The 17,985-nt window shown below is 34.1% G+C and overlaps 1 protein-coding gene across 2 annotated transcripts in view; it reads right to left on the reverse strand.

The window, feature by feature from the left end:
- Positions 1-1,997: 1,997 nt before the first annotated feature.
- Positions 1,998-17,985, reverse strand: part of GTF2A1L (general transcription factor IIA subunit 1 like) — a 41,182-nt gene continuing 25,194 nt past the window's right edge. For both annotated transcript variants that reach the window (XM_064494511.1, XM_064494509.1), the window contains 3 exons: positions 10,803-11,063; positions 10,032-10,121; positions 1,998-2,105 (listed from right to left, as the gene is read on the reverse strand). In XM_064494511.1, coding sequence (XP_064350581.1) covers positions 1,998-2,105; positions 10,032-10,121; positions 10,803-11,063 — 459 coding nt within the window. The remainder of the gene's footprint in view (positions 2,106-10,031; positions 10,122-10,802; positions 11,064-17,985) is intronic.

A 17,985-nucleotide genomic window follows, 5' to 3' on the forward strand; every position in this document is an offset into this window, starting at 1 on the left:
GACTTTTTCCTCTGATAAAATGTACCACATAAATAAAGAGCGTCAAGATAATAACAGTATTTGTAACATAGAAAATTCAAAAAAAAAATCATTGAAGCAAAGTGAGAATTTAAAGTTCACAGTAGAAAAGAGGAAAGGAATTTTAGAAACAACTATTACTGTCTCTTCCAAACACTTAAACCAACATATTAAACCCCAACTTCCAAGTGAATGCACCTTGTCACTAAACTCAGCAATTAATGTGCAGTAAGTTTGCCTAGGGCAAATACAGAGTGACAGGGTGAGCTTGGGAAAAAGCAAGCAGGAAGACAACTAGAAAGTGTAGTCCTCAACACTGGAGGGGGTACATTTAAGGGGCAGGCACAAAGAATAAGTGCCCTCTTTTTGCCTTCCATGTAGAAAGATGAACAGTAGGCAAAATCCATGCAGAGAACCCATGGGAGCTCCTGGGAGCTCTCAAAAGCCAAAGAAGAATCTGTAATAGCAGTGGTGGTAGTGAACAGGGCAATCACTCGGAGGATGAAGGCACAGTTGGAGAATCTGGATAGGGGACCAGCCTACTCACTAGTTACTAACTGGATCCTCAAGCAGCTGCCAACTTTAGGCCAAAGAGTGTCCCACTCATGTTGTTCATGGCCCAGAAGAGATTTATCCAGATTTTGAAAAGATCCAATAGTCCTTGGGTAGAAAAGGGTAGAAAAGAACAAGTGTTGGAATAAATTAAGCTCTCCAAGTGAGGTTGCGTCTGAAAAAGAAATAGGGAATTCACCCTGTGACCAGCCGGATCCAGATATCTAATCTTTAAAGGGCTTTCACAGACCATAACCCACTCAAACCCAAACTGCTTTCTGTGAGAGATTTACTCTCCCGGAGAAGAACATTCAGGGCCAAAATGAGGAATCCTAGATTTAGAGACCATGTATACCCCACCCACTAAGAGAAGCAGAATGATGAGGAAAATGTTCCTTTGAGGAATTTGAATCTATTAAGGAAGAGAATATTACAGAATCCTTTACTGAGATATTAATTTGCTTTGTTTTTATCGGTGTAGGAAAACGGGAGCTATTTGTGTTTTACATTCTGTTTCCCCTCCATGATTTTAAAGACCGTTATCTAGGTCTTCTGTTTTCAAATGAGATTGCTTCACCAAAGCAGAAGATTCCTGAAGAGAATATCTCTTCTTGGCTTTTGTTTTAGGAAACCTAAACCCAATGGGGGAATTCTCAGTTAGGAAAAAGAAAGATGGTATCTTCAAGGGGTAAAGAGTTTGCAAAGGGATCTTCCACTGTAAGAAAAATAGGGGGCGGGGGGATTAGAGAGAGGGGGAAGAAGACAGAAGTATGAAGTTTCAAGAATTAGAATGGGAACATAACCTATTCTACAGAATTCCCCCAGGAAAATAACAAGATACAAAGAAGAATGGCCTGGCCACGTGACAGACCCAGAGAGGCTGATCCTTAGCTACAGGGATCCAGGCCTCAGGAAAGATTTTCATGTTCAAGTATTATACAGGGTCAACAGAGGCACCTCCCTCCAAGGAACCATCTGAGCCTGCACAACCAGCCTCCTGCCAGTGATGAGTGTAGACTGAAGATCCAAAGAAGCCTTCTTTAATAATCCTACCACTTGTAAGACGCTCCAGGATCTTTTGTAACATGGTTTGGTGAGAGGTGGGAGGAACACCAGCCCCAATAATAATAACTGATAATGACTTTACGATGAAGGGCAACTGGGTCTGATTTAAATTTCACTTCGAAATTAAATAAATATTATTTCTTCATTGTAAATCACACCTGATACATCTATGCTTTGTTAATGCTATAGACAATGAGGATTAAAAAATAAAAACCTGTTAAAATAGTCTGAAATGTAAAATGGAAGAAATGTAAAATTATAAATTTGTATCTGCATCTGAATTATAATTTTATTAAATTCCATACAGTAAATAATATATGATATAGTCCCACTGATATTTATGGTGTTTGAGCTCATAAGTTTTACCACTCTGCATCACCAATTGCTTTTGCAAATACATAGTCTCTCCCTCCAAAACACATAACACCATCTTTCAAATAGAATTTCCATTTGTTCTTGCTTCGATGAATCTGTAAGTAGAAAAACAGCTTAAATTAATTAAATTTAGAAGGTAAAGGATTATCTACGTTTCTTTACATATCCCATGGGATTGCTGTGATCCTAAATGGGAGTTCTTTAAAAATAAGACCTCTTCAAGATAGTCTGTTCATTCATTCAGCAAATATTTGCACTCCTATGTGTCAGATATTATTTTAGGCACTGGATATCTACTAGCTTTTTTAAAAAGGAAAGAAAAATATATATATGTATAATTTTTTTAGAAAGGAAAAAATTTCAGTCTCTGAAAAGTTGACATTTTAGTAAGGATGGGAGAAACAGACCTAATAAATACATAAACTACACAAAATATTAAAAGGTAGTAAATGTTATGGAAAATAGATCAGGAAAAGGAAGATCACAAACACAAAGGTTTACAATTTTAAATAGAAGAGTGAGGGTGAGCCTGACTTCTGAGGTAACATTTGAGTAAAGACTTTAAAAATATGAGGGGTAAAGCCAAGAAGATATTGACTACAGAGCATTCCAAACAAGGGAACAGAAGTCCTGACGAAGGGCATGCCTGGATTGCTCAAGAACAGCAAAGAGTTCAGGATGTCTGCAAAGGAATAAATAGAGAGGCTGTAGTTAATATTATCAGGGATAAAAAAAAAAAGAGTGGTCTTTCATTGTGAAGAAGAAAGTCATAATACACTGAGCAAGGTGAGAAAATACACCTTATAATCTATCAGACTCTATTGGCTATTCTTTGGAGTCAATAAATCAGCCTGATACAGACAAAATAAAAACTAGAAAATCCTACTACCTTAAAAGGTAAGAAATCACACAATCATTGTTACTTCTGGGTAACCCACAAGTGACTATTTAAAAACCTTAGAAATGTATGATTTGAAATCAAACATAAAAATTAAACCTAATATTGTTGACTGCAAATAGTCAACAAGGAAGAAAAGTCTGTGACTAGTATTCAGATGCATTTCTGAAGCATAAGAAAATACAAAAGATAAACCCCCTATTTTTGTGGGGGGAAAAAAGTCCTAATAATGGAAAATTTGTTAGTTTGACTGCCAAATTTTCACTTGCACATACCTTTTTGTGTGTGTGTGTATATATATTTTTTTCTTAATTGACATATATTCAGCTTACAATGTTGTGTCAATTTCTGACACATAGCATAATGCTTCAGTCATACGTGAACATACATATATTTGTTTTCATATTCTTTTTCACCACAGATTACTATAAGATACTGAATATAGTTTCCTGTGCTATACAGTATGAACTTGTTTTTATCTGTTTTATATATTTAGTATCTGCAAATCTTGAACTCCCAATTTATCCCTTCCCACTCCCTTCCCCCACTGTAACCATGTTTGTTTTCTGTGTCTGTGAGTCTCTGTCTGCTTTGTAAATAAGTTTGCCTTTTTTCGTTTTTTAAGATTCCATATATAAGTGATATCATATGGTATTTTTCTTTCACTTTTCTGGCTTACTTCACTTAGAATGACAATCTCCAGGTCTATCCATGTTGCTCGGGGAACACGACAGTGATGACAGAATCCTTAACTCAACACAGATGATAAAATCTGACCAAAATTAGGAGAATATTAATAGCAGAAGCAACAATAACTCATCCTAGTATCTTTATCAAGTAACTACATTTATTCTACAAATGTAACAATGATGGTTCAATACTAGGAATTTACTAGTATAAAAACTGTATTACTAGACCTAAGGAGACAAATCATATAATCATCTCCAATGATGCTGAAAAAGCATTTAAGGAAACTCATGCATTTTAGATTTTTTTTAACTCAAAATAAGAAAGACCATATCCTACAAACATACAGATACCCCTACCTCAGCCAAAAAGCCATGACTTACTGCTTAGTGGGGAAAATTCTCAAAGTATTTCCACTAAAGTCAGGATATAGACAAGAATACCCACTATTATCCAACTTTCACTCTAGAAATACTAGCCAACACAATTAGACAAGAAGAAAGACCTCAAGATATAAAAACTGGAAAAGATGAAATAAATTTGCAGATGCAACGATTAGATGACTGAAAAACCTAAGATAATCAACTATAAATGACTAAGAATTCAGTATCGATAGAAAAATCAATATACAGAAGTTCACAGCCTTCATATATGCAAGCAACAGTTAGAAGATACAAAGGAAGAGACCTTTACCATAACAACATAAGCGGTAACATAGCTAAGGATACATTTTAAAAATACTTGATCTATTGGCACCATTCAGTACACTCTTTTCTTTGAAATATTTTCCTCACTGGGCTTCTTTAATACTCCTGGCTTTCCACATGACTCTCTGACCACCCCTTAATTTTCTTTACTGATTCCTCCTACTCTCTCACCTCTCAACTTTAAAGTGTACCAGGACTCTTCTTTCTGTTTATATTCATTCTCTTGGTGATCTTATCTGATCTCATGACTTTAATCATCTATATGCTAATGACTCCCCAAATTTACATCTCTAGCTCACACCTCCCCCTTAGACTCCAGATTCTCATTCAACTGCTTCAGCACCTCTTTCTGAAAGTCCAATAAACATCTCAATCAAGTTTAAACCTAGGACACTGATATACTCTCCCCCAAACTTCACAGTCTTCCCCATCTCAGTGGGGAATGGTCACTCATTCAGACCAAAAACCTTGAGACAATCTTTATACCTCCTACTCACACCTCATATCCAGATCCATTAGCAAAGGTTAGTTCTACCTACAAAGCATATTCATATTCCAACCACTTCTATCACCTCCACTACCAATACTCTTGTCTAAGCCACCATCTCTTCTTGCCTGGATTAATATGCCCATGACTAGTTTCTCTATTTTTACCCTTTTCCCCCTGTAGTCTACTCAAAACATGTAGCCAGAGTGGCCCTGTTAAAAACATAAACTAGATTATCATTTCTAAGCTCAAACTTCTCCAATGACTTTCAAAAATAAAGTCCTTAAAATGGACTATAAGATCCTGCTCCTCCCCTCACTTAGTGCTCTGGGTTTCTTCACTGTTCCCCAAACACACAAGTATTCTTCTACCTCAGGACATATGTATTTACTGTCTAAAATGATTACATCCAAGTATCCTCATGGTTCATTCTCTTACCTCCTTTCGATCTTTATCCTATCACATTCTCAGTAAGGTCTCCCTTGGACACTGCATTAAAATTGCAGCCTACTCCTCCTTAACATCATTACCAAATTCTATTAATTTAATGTGATTTCAATGAAAATCCAAAAGGGTTGGTTTTGAACCAACAAGCCGATTCCAAAGTCAATACAGAGCAATAAACAAGAATATCCAGGAAAACACTGGAAAAGAACATGGTGGAAGCACTAACCCTACCAGATATTTAAAACCTCAATAATTAAATCAACATAGCACAGGCTAATGGACAAACCAATGGAACAAAACAGAAAATCAAGAAGTAGACTCAAATACATATAGAAATTTAGAGGATAATAAAGGAATCATTCTCTTATTAGTGGAGACAAAATAGACTTTTCAACAAGCAATGTTAGGAAAATTGGGTAGCCACTGTGGATTAAAAGGTGGAATCATGTGTCACATTATGTACCAAAATAAACACCCCAATCAATCAAAGCTTATGATTGAAAAAAAAAACCAAAGAAATACTAGAAGAAAACATGCATGAATCCCTTTAAAATTCTGAGGTAAGAAAGAACTTTCTATTCATGACTCAAAATTTAGAAGCCATAAAAATAAAGGTTGGCAAATTCAACATCTGCATGAAAGAAAGAAAAAGCATTGAAAGCAAACAACTGAGGAAAAAGTATTTCTGCACGTACATACCAAGGGCTAATCTTCCCCTTAAACAATACAGAGCTCTTAGAAATAAATAAATTGACCAGTAATACAATTTTTTAAAACACAGACAAAAGTTATCAACAAGCAGTTCACATAAAAGTAAACTGAAGTGGCTTTTAAACACACAAAAAGTTAAAAATTTCACCAAGATATCATTTTTAACCTTTCATAATAGAAAATATTCAAACATTTTAATACACTCTATTGACAAGTGTGTAGGAAAGAAGCACTCTCAAACACTGTAATAGGCGTATATACTGGAATATCCTCTAGGAGAGCATTCTGATAATATCTAATCAAATACATCTGCCCTTTGACCCAGTAATCCCATTTCTGGGGATTTATTTAATAGATAAAACTGCCCTTATATGAAATGTTCTGTGTACATGGTCATTCAATAGCAAACAACTAAAAAATAATTCAAATATTCATCAGTAGAGAATCAGTTAAATAAATTTTAATAATTCTACAATGGAATATTATAGTTATAAAAATACTAGCCAAGATCTCCAAGATATATGGTTAATCTCTTAAAAAGACAAGGTGAAAAATACAATATTGTCTATTCTACCCTTTAGGGCTTTGCTTGAGTGAGACTCTAAATATTAAGAAAGTAACTTAACTGGTTACTTACTTACATTAAAGGCAATGACAGGGAGCCACTGGGAGGAAAAGCAAAATGGTGAAGGAGTGGGCAACAGACTTTTTTCATGGTATACCTTTTAGAGTTTTTAGATTTTTTAACAATGTGTATGCAGGACTTACTCAAAAAATAAAACATACATAGAGAGAGAGAAAGAGATACTGTACTACACACTTAGTAATTATTAGCATCTAACGGACAAAGCCAGCTAAATTATTAAAGAAAATGCAACATATTTAAATAGTTTTACATTCTACTATAAGTAGTGTCCTATTTATAGCACAGAACACTCCCATCTGTAGTAAAAAGTTTCATTTCACCATTAACCTTCCCTATTATAGCTTTATTACTTTAAACTTTATATTAATCTTAGACATCCTGTACACCTCTGAAATAGCATGTCCATACACTTTAACTAATTCTCACTCAGCGTGTTGATCAGTGACCTTGGTTTAACCCTTTTCCATGCATACCTTAATCTCACAACTTTTCCCCAACTGTCAACTTACAAATTTTAAAGGTAAATTCCATATAGTAATCAAAGCCAGAAAAAAACATACTTAAAAGAACAACAAACAAACCAAAACAAAAAACAAACAAACAGACAAAATAGCTCTTCTTGAGGTTTAATGAGCAAGCAAATCACCTAGGGGTACTACTAAAATGCACATTCTGACCCAGTACAGGTAAGATTCAAAATCTTCATTTTTAAACACTCTCCCAGGGAAACTAATGCCACTGGTCTTCAAAACACACTAAGTAGCAAAGCACTTAAAAGACTATACCACTGAAGTCTTTCAATTTACTTGAGTTTGGTTATATTCAGTATTTTTTGAAACAAGCCAACTAGTAACCAGAACTGGGAAGTTATGCTTTTATAAAGATTTACTGTAACAGTGGTCCCTCCCACCCCACTTTGGTTACAGACACTTTCTCTTTGCTAACTATCTTCTGACTTCATTACTTTCTTTCAATAACTTTTCGTGGTTCCCCAATGCCTTAGTTTCCATTCAAATTTTTAGCACTGTTCTTAAAATATTCACTAATTAGAGTGCCCTCAGACAACTAGATCTGTTAACACTACACATCTATTATCACTCCTTCTATCTACCCTACAGGTTGTTTTAACAAGCAAAAGACAATGTATTAGAAAATACTTTGAAAAATGTAAAGCACTATGTAATTAATTACAAGCTATTTCCCACAATGCAGTACAACAAAGGATACTATATCCATAATAGTCAACAAAATTCTATGTGACTCTATGAAATGCATGTATTATTTAGTGCCTTATAGTGCAAATACACTGTTAATAGAAAGCAATGTACTGTTTATAAGAAACTAAAATAAGTTTTAAACTAAGACTAGTCCTTTTCCTATTACCTATTCCTTCTTATGCTTATGTTTACCATCACCTAAATTGCCATTTTTCTATAGGAGAGAAAATGACCTTATTTTTAGAAAGAAGGATTTATTTTTATAGCAATTCAAAATACCATCCTCTGTCAATCTCAACGATAATGAAATTGTTACTGAAAAAATGTGGGAAAATGTTAATATGCATTAGTCATCAGGGAAATGCAAATCAAAACCACAATACCACCTCACACCCACTAGGATGGCTAGAATCAAAAACTCAGGTAACAAGAGTTAGTGAGAATGTGGAGCAATCTATGCCCTCATACACTCTGACGGGAATTAAAAATGGTACAGCCACTTTGGAAAACAGTCTGGTAGTGCCTCAAATTATTACCATAAGACCCAGGAATTCCACTCCTAGATATACACTGAGAAAAATGAAAATACATGCTCATAAAAGAAACTTATACTTAAATATTTATAGCAACATTCTTTATAATAGCCAAAAGGTGGAAACAACTCAAATATCCCTCAACAGATGACTGGATAAACAAAATGTGGGAGATCCATTCAATGGGCTGGTATTCATCAATAAAAGGAATGAATAACTGTCACAAGCTATGATATGGATGAATCTTGAAATACTGTGTGAAGTTAAAGAAACCAGTCATAAAAGACCACATATTATATGATTCCTTTCATATGAAACTTCAGAATAGGAAAATCTAAAATGACAGGAAATGTATTAGTAGTTTCTTACTACTGGGAATGGGCATGGGAGGAAATGGGGCAATATGCGAGTGAAAACTAAAGGGTATGGGCTTTCTTTTAGAGGTGATGAAAACCTTTAAAATTGGATGTTTTAATGGTTGCACATATCCATAGGTATACTAACAACCACTGAACTGTACACTTTAAATAGGTGAACTGTATAGTATGTGAATTATATCTCAAAGCTGCTAAAAATGTAAATATGAAGGAGTTATGGACAAAAAACTGACCATTCTACTATAAATCACAATAATAGTGCTTAAAACATTTTAAAGCAAAGCCATACAGTAATTGCTAAAAGTTTAGTTGCTAAAGTTTAGTTGGTACTAACTTAATTTCTAGGCTTGAAACCTCAGAGACACCTTCAACTCTCCCCTGTCAATTATTCCCTAATGTCCAACTAATACCAAGTCCCAATGATTCTTCCATCATAATCTGCAACTCCTCCATGTCCTACGTTGCCATCCTCAGTTTGGGCTCTGGTTACTTCGTGTACTATCCCTGTTCTTCTATTTGCCAAATTAGCAAATAAAGCCAGTTTTTAAACCCAATTACAACTTTCTCAATATCATCCTCAGAAGGTCTATCAAATCACATTTGAATTTCTCCTACAAGGATTCTGGATTTTCCAATCTGCTCCCACTTCTGTCCCCAACCCAGCCTCACTCACTAATATATTCAAAAGGAAAGCACAAGGCAGGGCTGTCTCTTTACTGTCCCTTATACATTCTACATGCATTCATTCCCCTGCCTTTTATCAGGCTATTCTACTCTGAATGTCTACTCTCTACACTTCTCTTTATCCTACAAATCATGCAAGATGTATTTCAAAGTTCCACCTCAACCATGAAGGATTTTTGGAGAACTCCAACTACAAATGATTTCTTGCATTTCCTAGCCAATTTTAGGACTTACTGTCTGTGCCACATATCTCAGCATTTGATCTACATGCCACTCATCTTAGCATTTGATTTATATGCCATTTATTTTAGTATTTGATTTACCTGTCACATATTTTAGCTTTTGATTTACCTACCATCTTATTGTATGCCATTCTATTATTCCATACAGAAAAACATCTTGCTTCAATAAAAGACTGTCACTACTTAAGACAAGAACTATCACTTTTTGGTATCAGTGAGAAACCACATAGCACAGTATTAGACCCAAAATACATACCCAAAATTTACATAATTAATTAGATATTTTGAGATTAATGCAACTAAAAAGTAACTCACCATCATTTTGCTCATCTTTCTACTATAAATGCAATTAATAAACCCAAAGTCAAAAAGGTGAATACAGTACCTTGTCATACTGACAGACAATTACATTATCCGTGTCAAACAGGTCTGGCACATCCTGCTCACTAACATCATCTCCGGAATTTAAAGGGTCCTAAAGATGAAAAATAGTCATATTAAGGAATGCCATGATGCTTTGAATTTTTTAAAGATAGAGGGACACATAGAAATAAAGGAATTTGGAGAGACAGAACAGTATTGCATTTAAAAGTCAAACAGGTGGAGTTTAGCTTAGTCACTTAATAACCACAAGACTGACTTTTGACAAGTTACTAAAATTCCTCACATCTCAGTTTTCTCATTTGCAAAATGAAGATAGTAATAAGACTCATAGGGCAGTGGTAATGTTAAATAACATAAGGCAGGTAAGATTTAGTATAGTACCTGGCACATATGTAAGACCGCCATAAAGGGTAGTTAATACTACTTACAGGCTCCTAATTATCACATTCCACAAAGATTTCACTGCATTTATTAGGATTAGGGAAAATACAATATGCTTCTGCTCTGGCTGCCTTCTTTACCTCCACTCCTATTCCTTAAATCTCCCACTATCTTTAGTTAAGACCAACAAATATAGTAGCTGATTCCTAAATACTTAATGCTGATTTAAATTAGTCAAAGATTAAAAGTTTAAATACTAGTATACAAATAAGTCTCATTTTAAAGACAAAAGACAGGGTTAATCTTAACTGTTATTCCTCTTGGTTCCAAAGTATAATAAAGTACAAATGTTATAAATTTTTTTAAGTTTCAGTTCAAAAGTGATCCTCACCTCTTCCACAAGGTCTATTTGAGGGTCTTCATTATCACTACTGTCGGCAGTCGAATCTCCACTAGATATACTGTCAGCTTCTTCTTCAAGTACTTTCAGGTCTCCTGCATCGATAATCCCTAAAAATTCGTTCTCATCTACATCTTTTGTACTTCCTATTTCATCATTGGAAGATGTATCTCCAGTTCCATCTATTTGAATTATCTCATTAATACCATCATCAGCTACTTGAATGCTCAAATCCATCTGAGAATTAGAATCCTAAGAGAAAAAAATGCAATACAGTTTTTCAAGCCAAACAAGGTGTATGAAACATTGAATCACAGAAATACAAAATTACTTAAATATTTCACAAGTGGCCACTTAAAATATATTTCTTCAATGTCAGATGATGTTTCCTAATTTTGAAAGCAAATGAGTTGAGTGCTTTCACATAATATTTACCTGTTTTTATATACACTACCTTAAATTTGTATGATACCTATGAGGTTTGAAATATTTCAGACAATAATTCTATGCAGTAGAAAGGACAAGTGACATTATGCTTAATGGATAAACAAAAAATACAAAGGACTGTACTAACTAGAATAAGCCAAACACAAAAGGACAAATATAAATCAAAACTGATAGAACTGAAAAGAGAAACAGACAAATCTACAGTTATAGTTGGAGAATGCAGCATTTCTCTCTCAATAAAGACTGAAATTCAGTAAGAAAAGAGAAAATGTGAACAACACAGTCAACCCACTTAACCTAATTGACATTTATAGAATATCCTCCCCCCAAAAAGCCAAATGCACATTCTTCTCAAGAGCACAAAGAATGTTCACCAAGGTGTAGCATATTCTGGGCCATAAAACCAACCTTGGCAAATTAAACACACACAAAGTATGTTCTCCGAGCACAAAGGAATTACACCAGAAATCAGAAATTAAACCAGAAGTATCTGGAAAAACCTCAAATATTTACAAATTAAACAACACATTTCTTTGACCCATGGGTCAAAGAATAAGTCACAAAGGAAATTAAAATATAATTTTAATTGAATGCAAACAAAAAAATTACATTTCAAAACTTGAGATGAAGCTAAAGCAGTGCCTGGGGGAATTTTATAGTCTCTCATGATAATACTAGAAAAGAAGTGAGTCTCAAATCAATGGCCTAAGATCCCAGCTTAACAAAGTAGAAAGATAAAACCAAATTAAGCTCAGAGCAAACAAGGAAATAAAAAAGATAAAAAGAAAAATACATAAAACTGAGAACAGAAAAAAAACAGTCAATTAGACCAAAAGTTCATTCCTTGAAAAGATCAATAAAAATGAAAACAACTGAGCCAGACTGCCAAATAGAGAAGGGAAGCAAATAATACTAATAATTAAGGAAGAGGTGTCACCACAGATTCCAAAGACTTTAAAAGGATAAGGAAATTGTCTTAGATCATTTGGGTTGATAACAAAATACCATAGACTAGGTAGCTTATTAACAACAGAAATTTATTTTTCACAGTTCTGGAGGCTGGGAAGTCCAAAATCAAGACACCAGCAGATTTGATATTTGATAAGAGTCCACTTTCTGGTTCATAGATGATGCCTTCTCACTGTGTCCTCATATAGCAGAGGGGCTAGACAGCCCTTTGGGTTCCCTTTTAAGTCAAATAATCTCATTAATGAGGACTCTACCCTCATGACCTAATCACCTCCCAAACTTCCCACTTCCTAATTATCATCACCTTTGGGGGTTAGGATTTAAACATATAAATTTGAAGGGTACATAAACATTCATACTAATAAAGTCAATTTACAAAAATTGTATAGCTGTATAGTAGCAATAAACAATTGGAAACTGAAATATAAGAACAGTACTATTTAAAGCAACAAGAGAAAAGGAACTCATCACATACAATGGATCCCCAATAAGATAACAAGCAGATTTCTCACCAGAAACTTTGAAGGCCAAAAGGCAGTGGTATGATATATATTTAATACTGACAGAAAAGACAGAACTGAGAATTCGGTATCTGGGAAAACTGTCCTGCAAATAAGGCATTTCCAAATAAAAGCTGAAGGAATTTATCACCACTAGATCTACCCTGTGATATACACTGAAGTGAGTCCTTTAAATAGACATGAAAAGAAGCTAGACAGTAACCTGAAGCCACATAAAAACAAAGTTCTCTAGTAAAAGTAAATACAATGGCAAATATTAAAACCAGTATTACTATAACTTGGTTTGTAACTTTAATTTTTATCCCTCTATGAGATTTAAGAGTCAAAAGCATAAAAAATTATAGTTATAAATCTATATTAAAGAGTACACAATATATAAAGATGTAATTTGGGACATCAATAATATAAAGTGGGGGAGGGCAGAGCTGAAAAGGAACAGTTTTTATATGAAGGTAAAGTTAAGTTGGTATCAGTTCAAAATAGATTGTTAAAACTTTAAGATGCTATATGTAATCTCCATTGTAACCACAAAGAAAATATCTAGAGGGTACACACAAAAGGAAATGAGAAAGGAATCAAAGTGTGTCATTACAAAAAAATTAAACACAAAAGAAAGTAGTAAGGGAGGAAATGAGGGACAAAAAAGCTGAAAGACACACAGAAAATAACAAAATGGCAAGAGTAAGTTCTCCCCTATCAGTAATTACTTTAAATATAAATGGATTAAACTCCCCAATCAAAAGAGACAGATTGGCAGAATGAATAAAAACAGTATGCAACTGCAACTATATGTTGTCTATAAGAGACTCATTTTAGATCTAAGGACACAAATTGATTGAAAGTAAAACGATGGAAAAAAGACATTCCATGCAAATAGTAGCCAAAAGAGTTGGAATAGCTATACTGCTATTAGACAAAACAGACTTTAACTCAAACACTGTTACAGGATACAAAGAAAAACATTATATAATGATAAAAGAATCAATTCACCAAGAAGATATAATAATTACAAACGTATATGCAACAAACATCAGCACTCCTAAATATATGTAACAAAAAGAGAGAAATAGACAGCTGTACAAGAATGGTAGAAACTTCAACACTCTACTTTCAATAGTGAATAGAAGCACCAGACAGAATACCAGTAAGAAAATAAATAACCTGAACACAATACACCAACTGTACCTAACATATACAAAATATGCTACCCAACAATAGCAGGATACACATTTTTCCCAAGAACACACAGAACATTCTTCAGGATAGTCCATAAGTTAGGCCACAAAACAAACTTAATAATAATCCTAATTTTAAATGAAATCATACACAGCATGTTTTCTGATCACCGTGGAATGAATCTACAAATTAAGAGCAGAAGGAAAACTGGAAAATCCACAAGATGTGGAAGTTAAACAACAGTCTCATTAAAAAATTAATGGGTCAAAAAAGAAATCAAAAATACCAAAATCTTTTACAAAAGATAAAAAATACCTTGGAACAAGTGAAAATGAAAACATAACATACCAAAACATAGGGGATGCAGCAAAAGAAGTGCTAAGAGGCAAATTTACAGCTGTAAGTGCTCACACTAAAAAACAAAGATCTCAAATTAACAACCTAAATTTTACCTAAAGGAACTAGAAAAAGAAGAACAAATAAAGCCCAAACCTAGTAGAAGGAAGGAAATAATAACAATTAGGGCACAGATAAAGCAGAGAAAAGAAAAAGAGAGAAAAATCAACAAAAACTAAGCGTTGGTTCTTTTAAAAGATCAACAAAATGATAAACCTTTGGCCCACTGCTGAAGGAAAAAAGAGAGAAGACTCAAATAACTAAAATCAGAAATAAAGACATTTTGCTTCTGATTTTACAGAAATAAAAAGAATCATAAGAGAGTAGTGTGAAAAACTGTATGCCAACAAATTGGATAACTTGGATGAAATGAACTGATTTTCCGAAACACATAACCTACCATGACTGAATGATGAAGAAAGAGAAAATATTAATACCCCTATAACCAGTAAGTAGATTGAATTCATCATCAAAAATGTCTCAACAAAAAAATGACCAGGACCAGATGGCTTCACTGGAGAATTCTGCGAAACATTAAAAGAGGAATTAACACCAACCCTCAAAAATCCTCAACAAAATACTAACAGAATTCAACAGTACCTTAAAAGGATCATACACCATGACTAAGAGAGATTTATTCCTGAAATGCAAGAGTGGTTCAACATATGAAAAATCAATGTAATACAACACATTAACAGGATGAAGAGAGGAAATATACCGCACACGATCACTTTAGTTAATGTAGAAAAAGCATTTGACAAAATTCAATGCTGTTTCATGATTCGGGGAAAAAAAAAAACCCACTCAAAGTAAGAATAGAGGAAAATTACCTCAACATTAATAAAGGCCACATATGAAAAGTCCACAACTAATATCATATTCAATGGTGAAAACTGAAAGCTTTTCCTCTAAAATCAGGGACAAGGCAAGGATAACCACTCTTGCTACTACCATTGAACGTAGTACTACACGTCCTATCTAAGGTAACCAGGCAGGATAAAGAAATAAAAGGCATCCAAACTGAAAAGGAAGAAATAAAATTAGTTCTGTTTGCAGATGACATAATCTTATATCCACAAAACCCCCCAAAATTCCACATACACAAAAATGTTAGAACTAATGAATTCAGCAAAAGGTACAGAATACAAAAATCAACGCTGAAAAATCAGTTGCATTTCTATACATTAACAATTAACAACCTGAAAAGGAAGTTAAAAAAGCAATTCCAGATAAACAAGTTCATGCTGTATAGCACAGGGAACTATATTTGGTATCTTGTAGTCACTTACGGTGAAAAAGAATATGAAAACGAATATATGTGCGTTCCTGTATGACTGAAGCACTGTGCTGTACACCAGAAATTGACACAACATTGCAAACTGACTATACTTCAATAAAAACATATACGTATACAAAATAAATAAACAAATTTTTTGAAAAAGCAATTCCATTTACAATACCATCAAATAGAATAAAATACTTAGGAGTAAGCATAACCAATGAGGGAAAAGACTTGTTCACTAAAAACTACAAAACACTGCTGAAAGAAATTAAAAATGACACAAACGGGAAGACATTCCATGTTGATGGATTAGAAGAGTTAACACTGTTAAGATGTTGATACTACCCAAAGCCATCTAAGATTCAATATAATCCCTATCAAAACCCAAATGACATTTTTGGTGCAAAGAGAATGACCAATCTTGAAATTCATATGGAATCTCAAGGGACCGTGAAAAACCAAAACAATCTTGAAAAAGAAGATACAAGTTAGAGGTCTCACACATTCTGATTTCAAAGCTTACTACAAAACTATAATAGTTAAAACAGTGTATTTGCATAAAAACAGACAACAGACCATTGGAATAGAATAGAAAGCAAGGAACCAAATCCTCACATATATGGTCAAATGACTTTCAACAAGAATGACAGGACCATTCAATGGGGAAAGGACAGTCTTTTCAACAAATGCTGCTGGGAAAACTAGGTATGGTGGACCCTTACCTTATACCATATGTAAAAATTAACTCAAAATGGATTCAAATTTAAACATAAGAACTAAAACTATAAAACTCAGAAAAAATCATAGGGGAGAATCTTAACAACACTGAATTTGGGAATTATTTCTTAGATACAATACCAAAAACATAGGCAAAAAAAAATTGATAAAATGGACTTCATCAAAATTAAAAAACCTTTGTACATCAAAGTACACTATCAACAAAGTGAAAAGGCAATCCACAAAATGGGAGAAAACTTTCGCAAATCTTCTATCCAGTAAGTAGATAATATCCAGAATATAAAAAGAACTCCTATACTCAATAGCAACAAAACTAAAAACTTAATTTAAAAATGCACAAAGGACTGAAACAGACATTTCTCCAAAGAAAATATACAAATGGCAAAAAGCATGTGAAAAGATGTTCAATATCTCTAATCATTAGGGAAATGCAAATCAAAGCCACAATAAGATACCAACTCGTGCCCATTAGAATGGCAATTAGAAAAAACAAACAAACAACAACAACAGAAAATAAGTGCTGGCGAGGATCTAGAGAAACTGCACTCCTGGTGGGAATGCAAAATGCTGCAGCTGCTATGAAACAGTATGGCAGTTTTTTTTAAAATTAAAAATAGAGTCACCATATGATCTAGCAATTCCACATCTGGCTATATACCCCAAATAATTGAAAGCAGGGACTCAAAGAGATATTTGTACACCCAAGTTTATAGTAGCACTAGTCACAATTGTCAAAAGGTATAAGTAACCCAACTATTCATGGGTAGACGAACAGACAAACAAAATATGGCATATATATACACTAGAATGTTACTCATACTCTTTGATGTTCAGACTTACTACAAAACTATACCAGTGTAGTGCCAGTGAAAGGACACATGAATTAATGAAACAGAGTGAAAGCTCAGGTGGGGAGGCATAGCTCAGTTGTAAAGTATGTGCTTAGCATGCATGAGGTCCTGGGTTCAATCTCCAGCACCTCTACTAAAAATAAGTAAACAAATAAACCTAATACCCACTTCCCCAAAATAAAACAAACAAAAAAAGAATTTTTAAAAAAAGCTCCTCAAGGAGCTTAAAATTTAAGGGGAAGGGTATATTTGAGTGGTAGAGTTCATGCCTAGCATGTATGAGGCCCTGGGTTCAATCCTCAGTATCTCCACTAAAAAAAAAAATAAACCTAATTACCCACCTCCAAAAACAAACAAAAATAAGGTACATTGAAAAAAAAGTGGGGAAGGGTGTAGCTCAGTGGTAGAGTGCATGCTTAGCATGCAGGAGTTTCTAGGTTCAGTCCCCAGTACCTCTAGTTAAATAAAAATAATAATAATAAGTAAATAAACCTAATTACCTCCCCCCTCCAAACAAACAACAAAAACAGGCCCCCCCCCCGAAAAGTCCAGGAATAAACAGACACATATGATCACTGATTTTCATTAAAGGTGTACACGCTTCAGACACGCAGTGTGCTCACTGGAGATGGGGTAGTCTTTCCAACAAGTAATGTTAAATCAACTGGACACCTATACGCAAAAAAAAAAACCTAAATCCTAACCTTGCACTACATACAAAAATTAACTCAAAATAGATAACAGTCCTAAATGTAAATTCCATAAAAATTTTAGAAGCATGAGATGATCTTCAC

This window comes from Camelus dromedarius, chromosome 15 (assembly GCF_036321535.1).
Source record: "Camelus dromedarius isolate mCamDro1 chromosome 15, mCamDro1.pat, whole genome shotgun sequence".
Classification (NCBI taxonomy): domain Eukaryota; kingdom Metazoa; phylum Chordata; class Mammalia; order Artiodactyla; family Camelidae; genus Camelus; species Camelus dromedarius.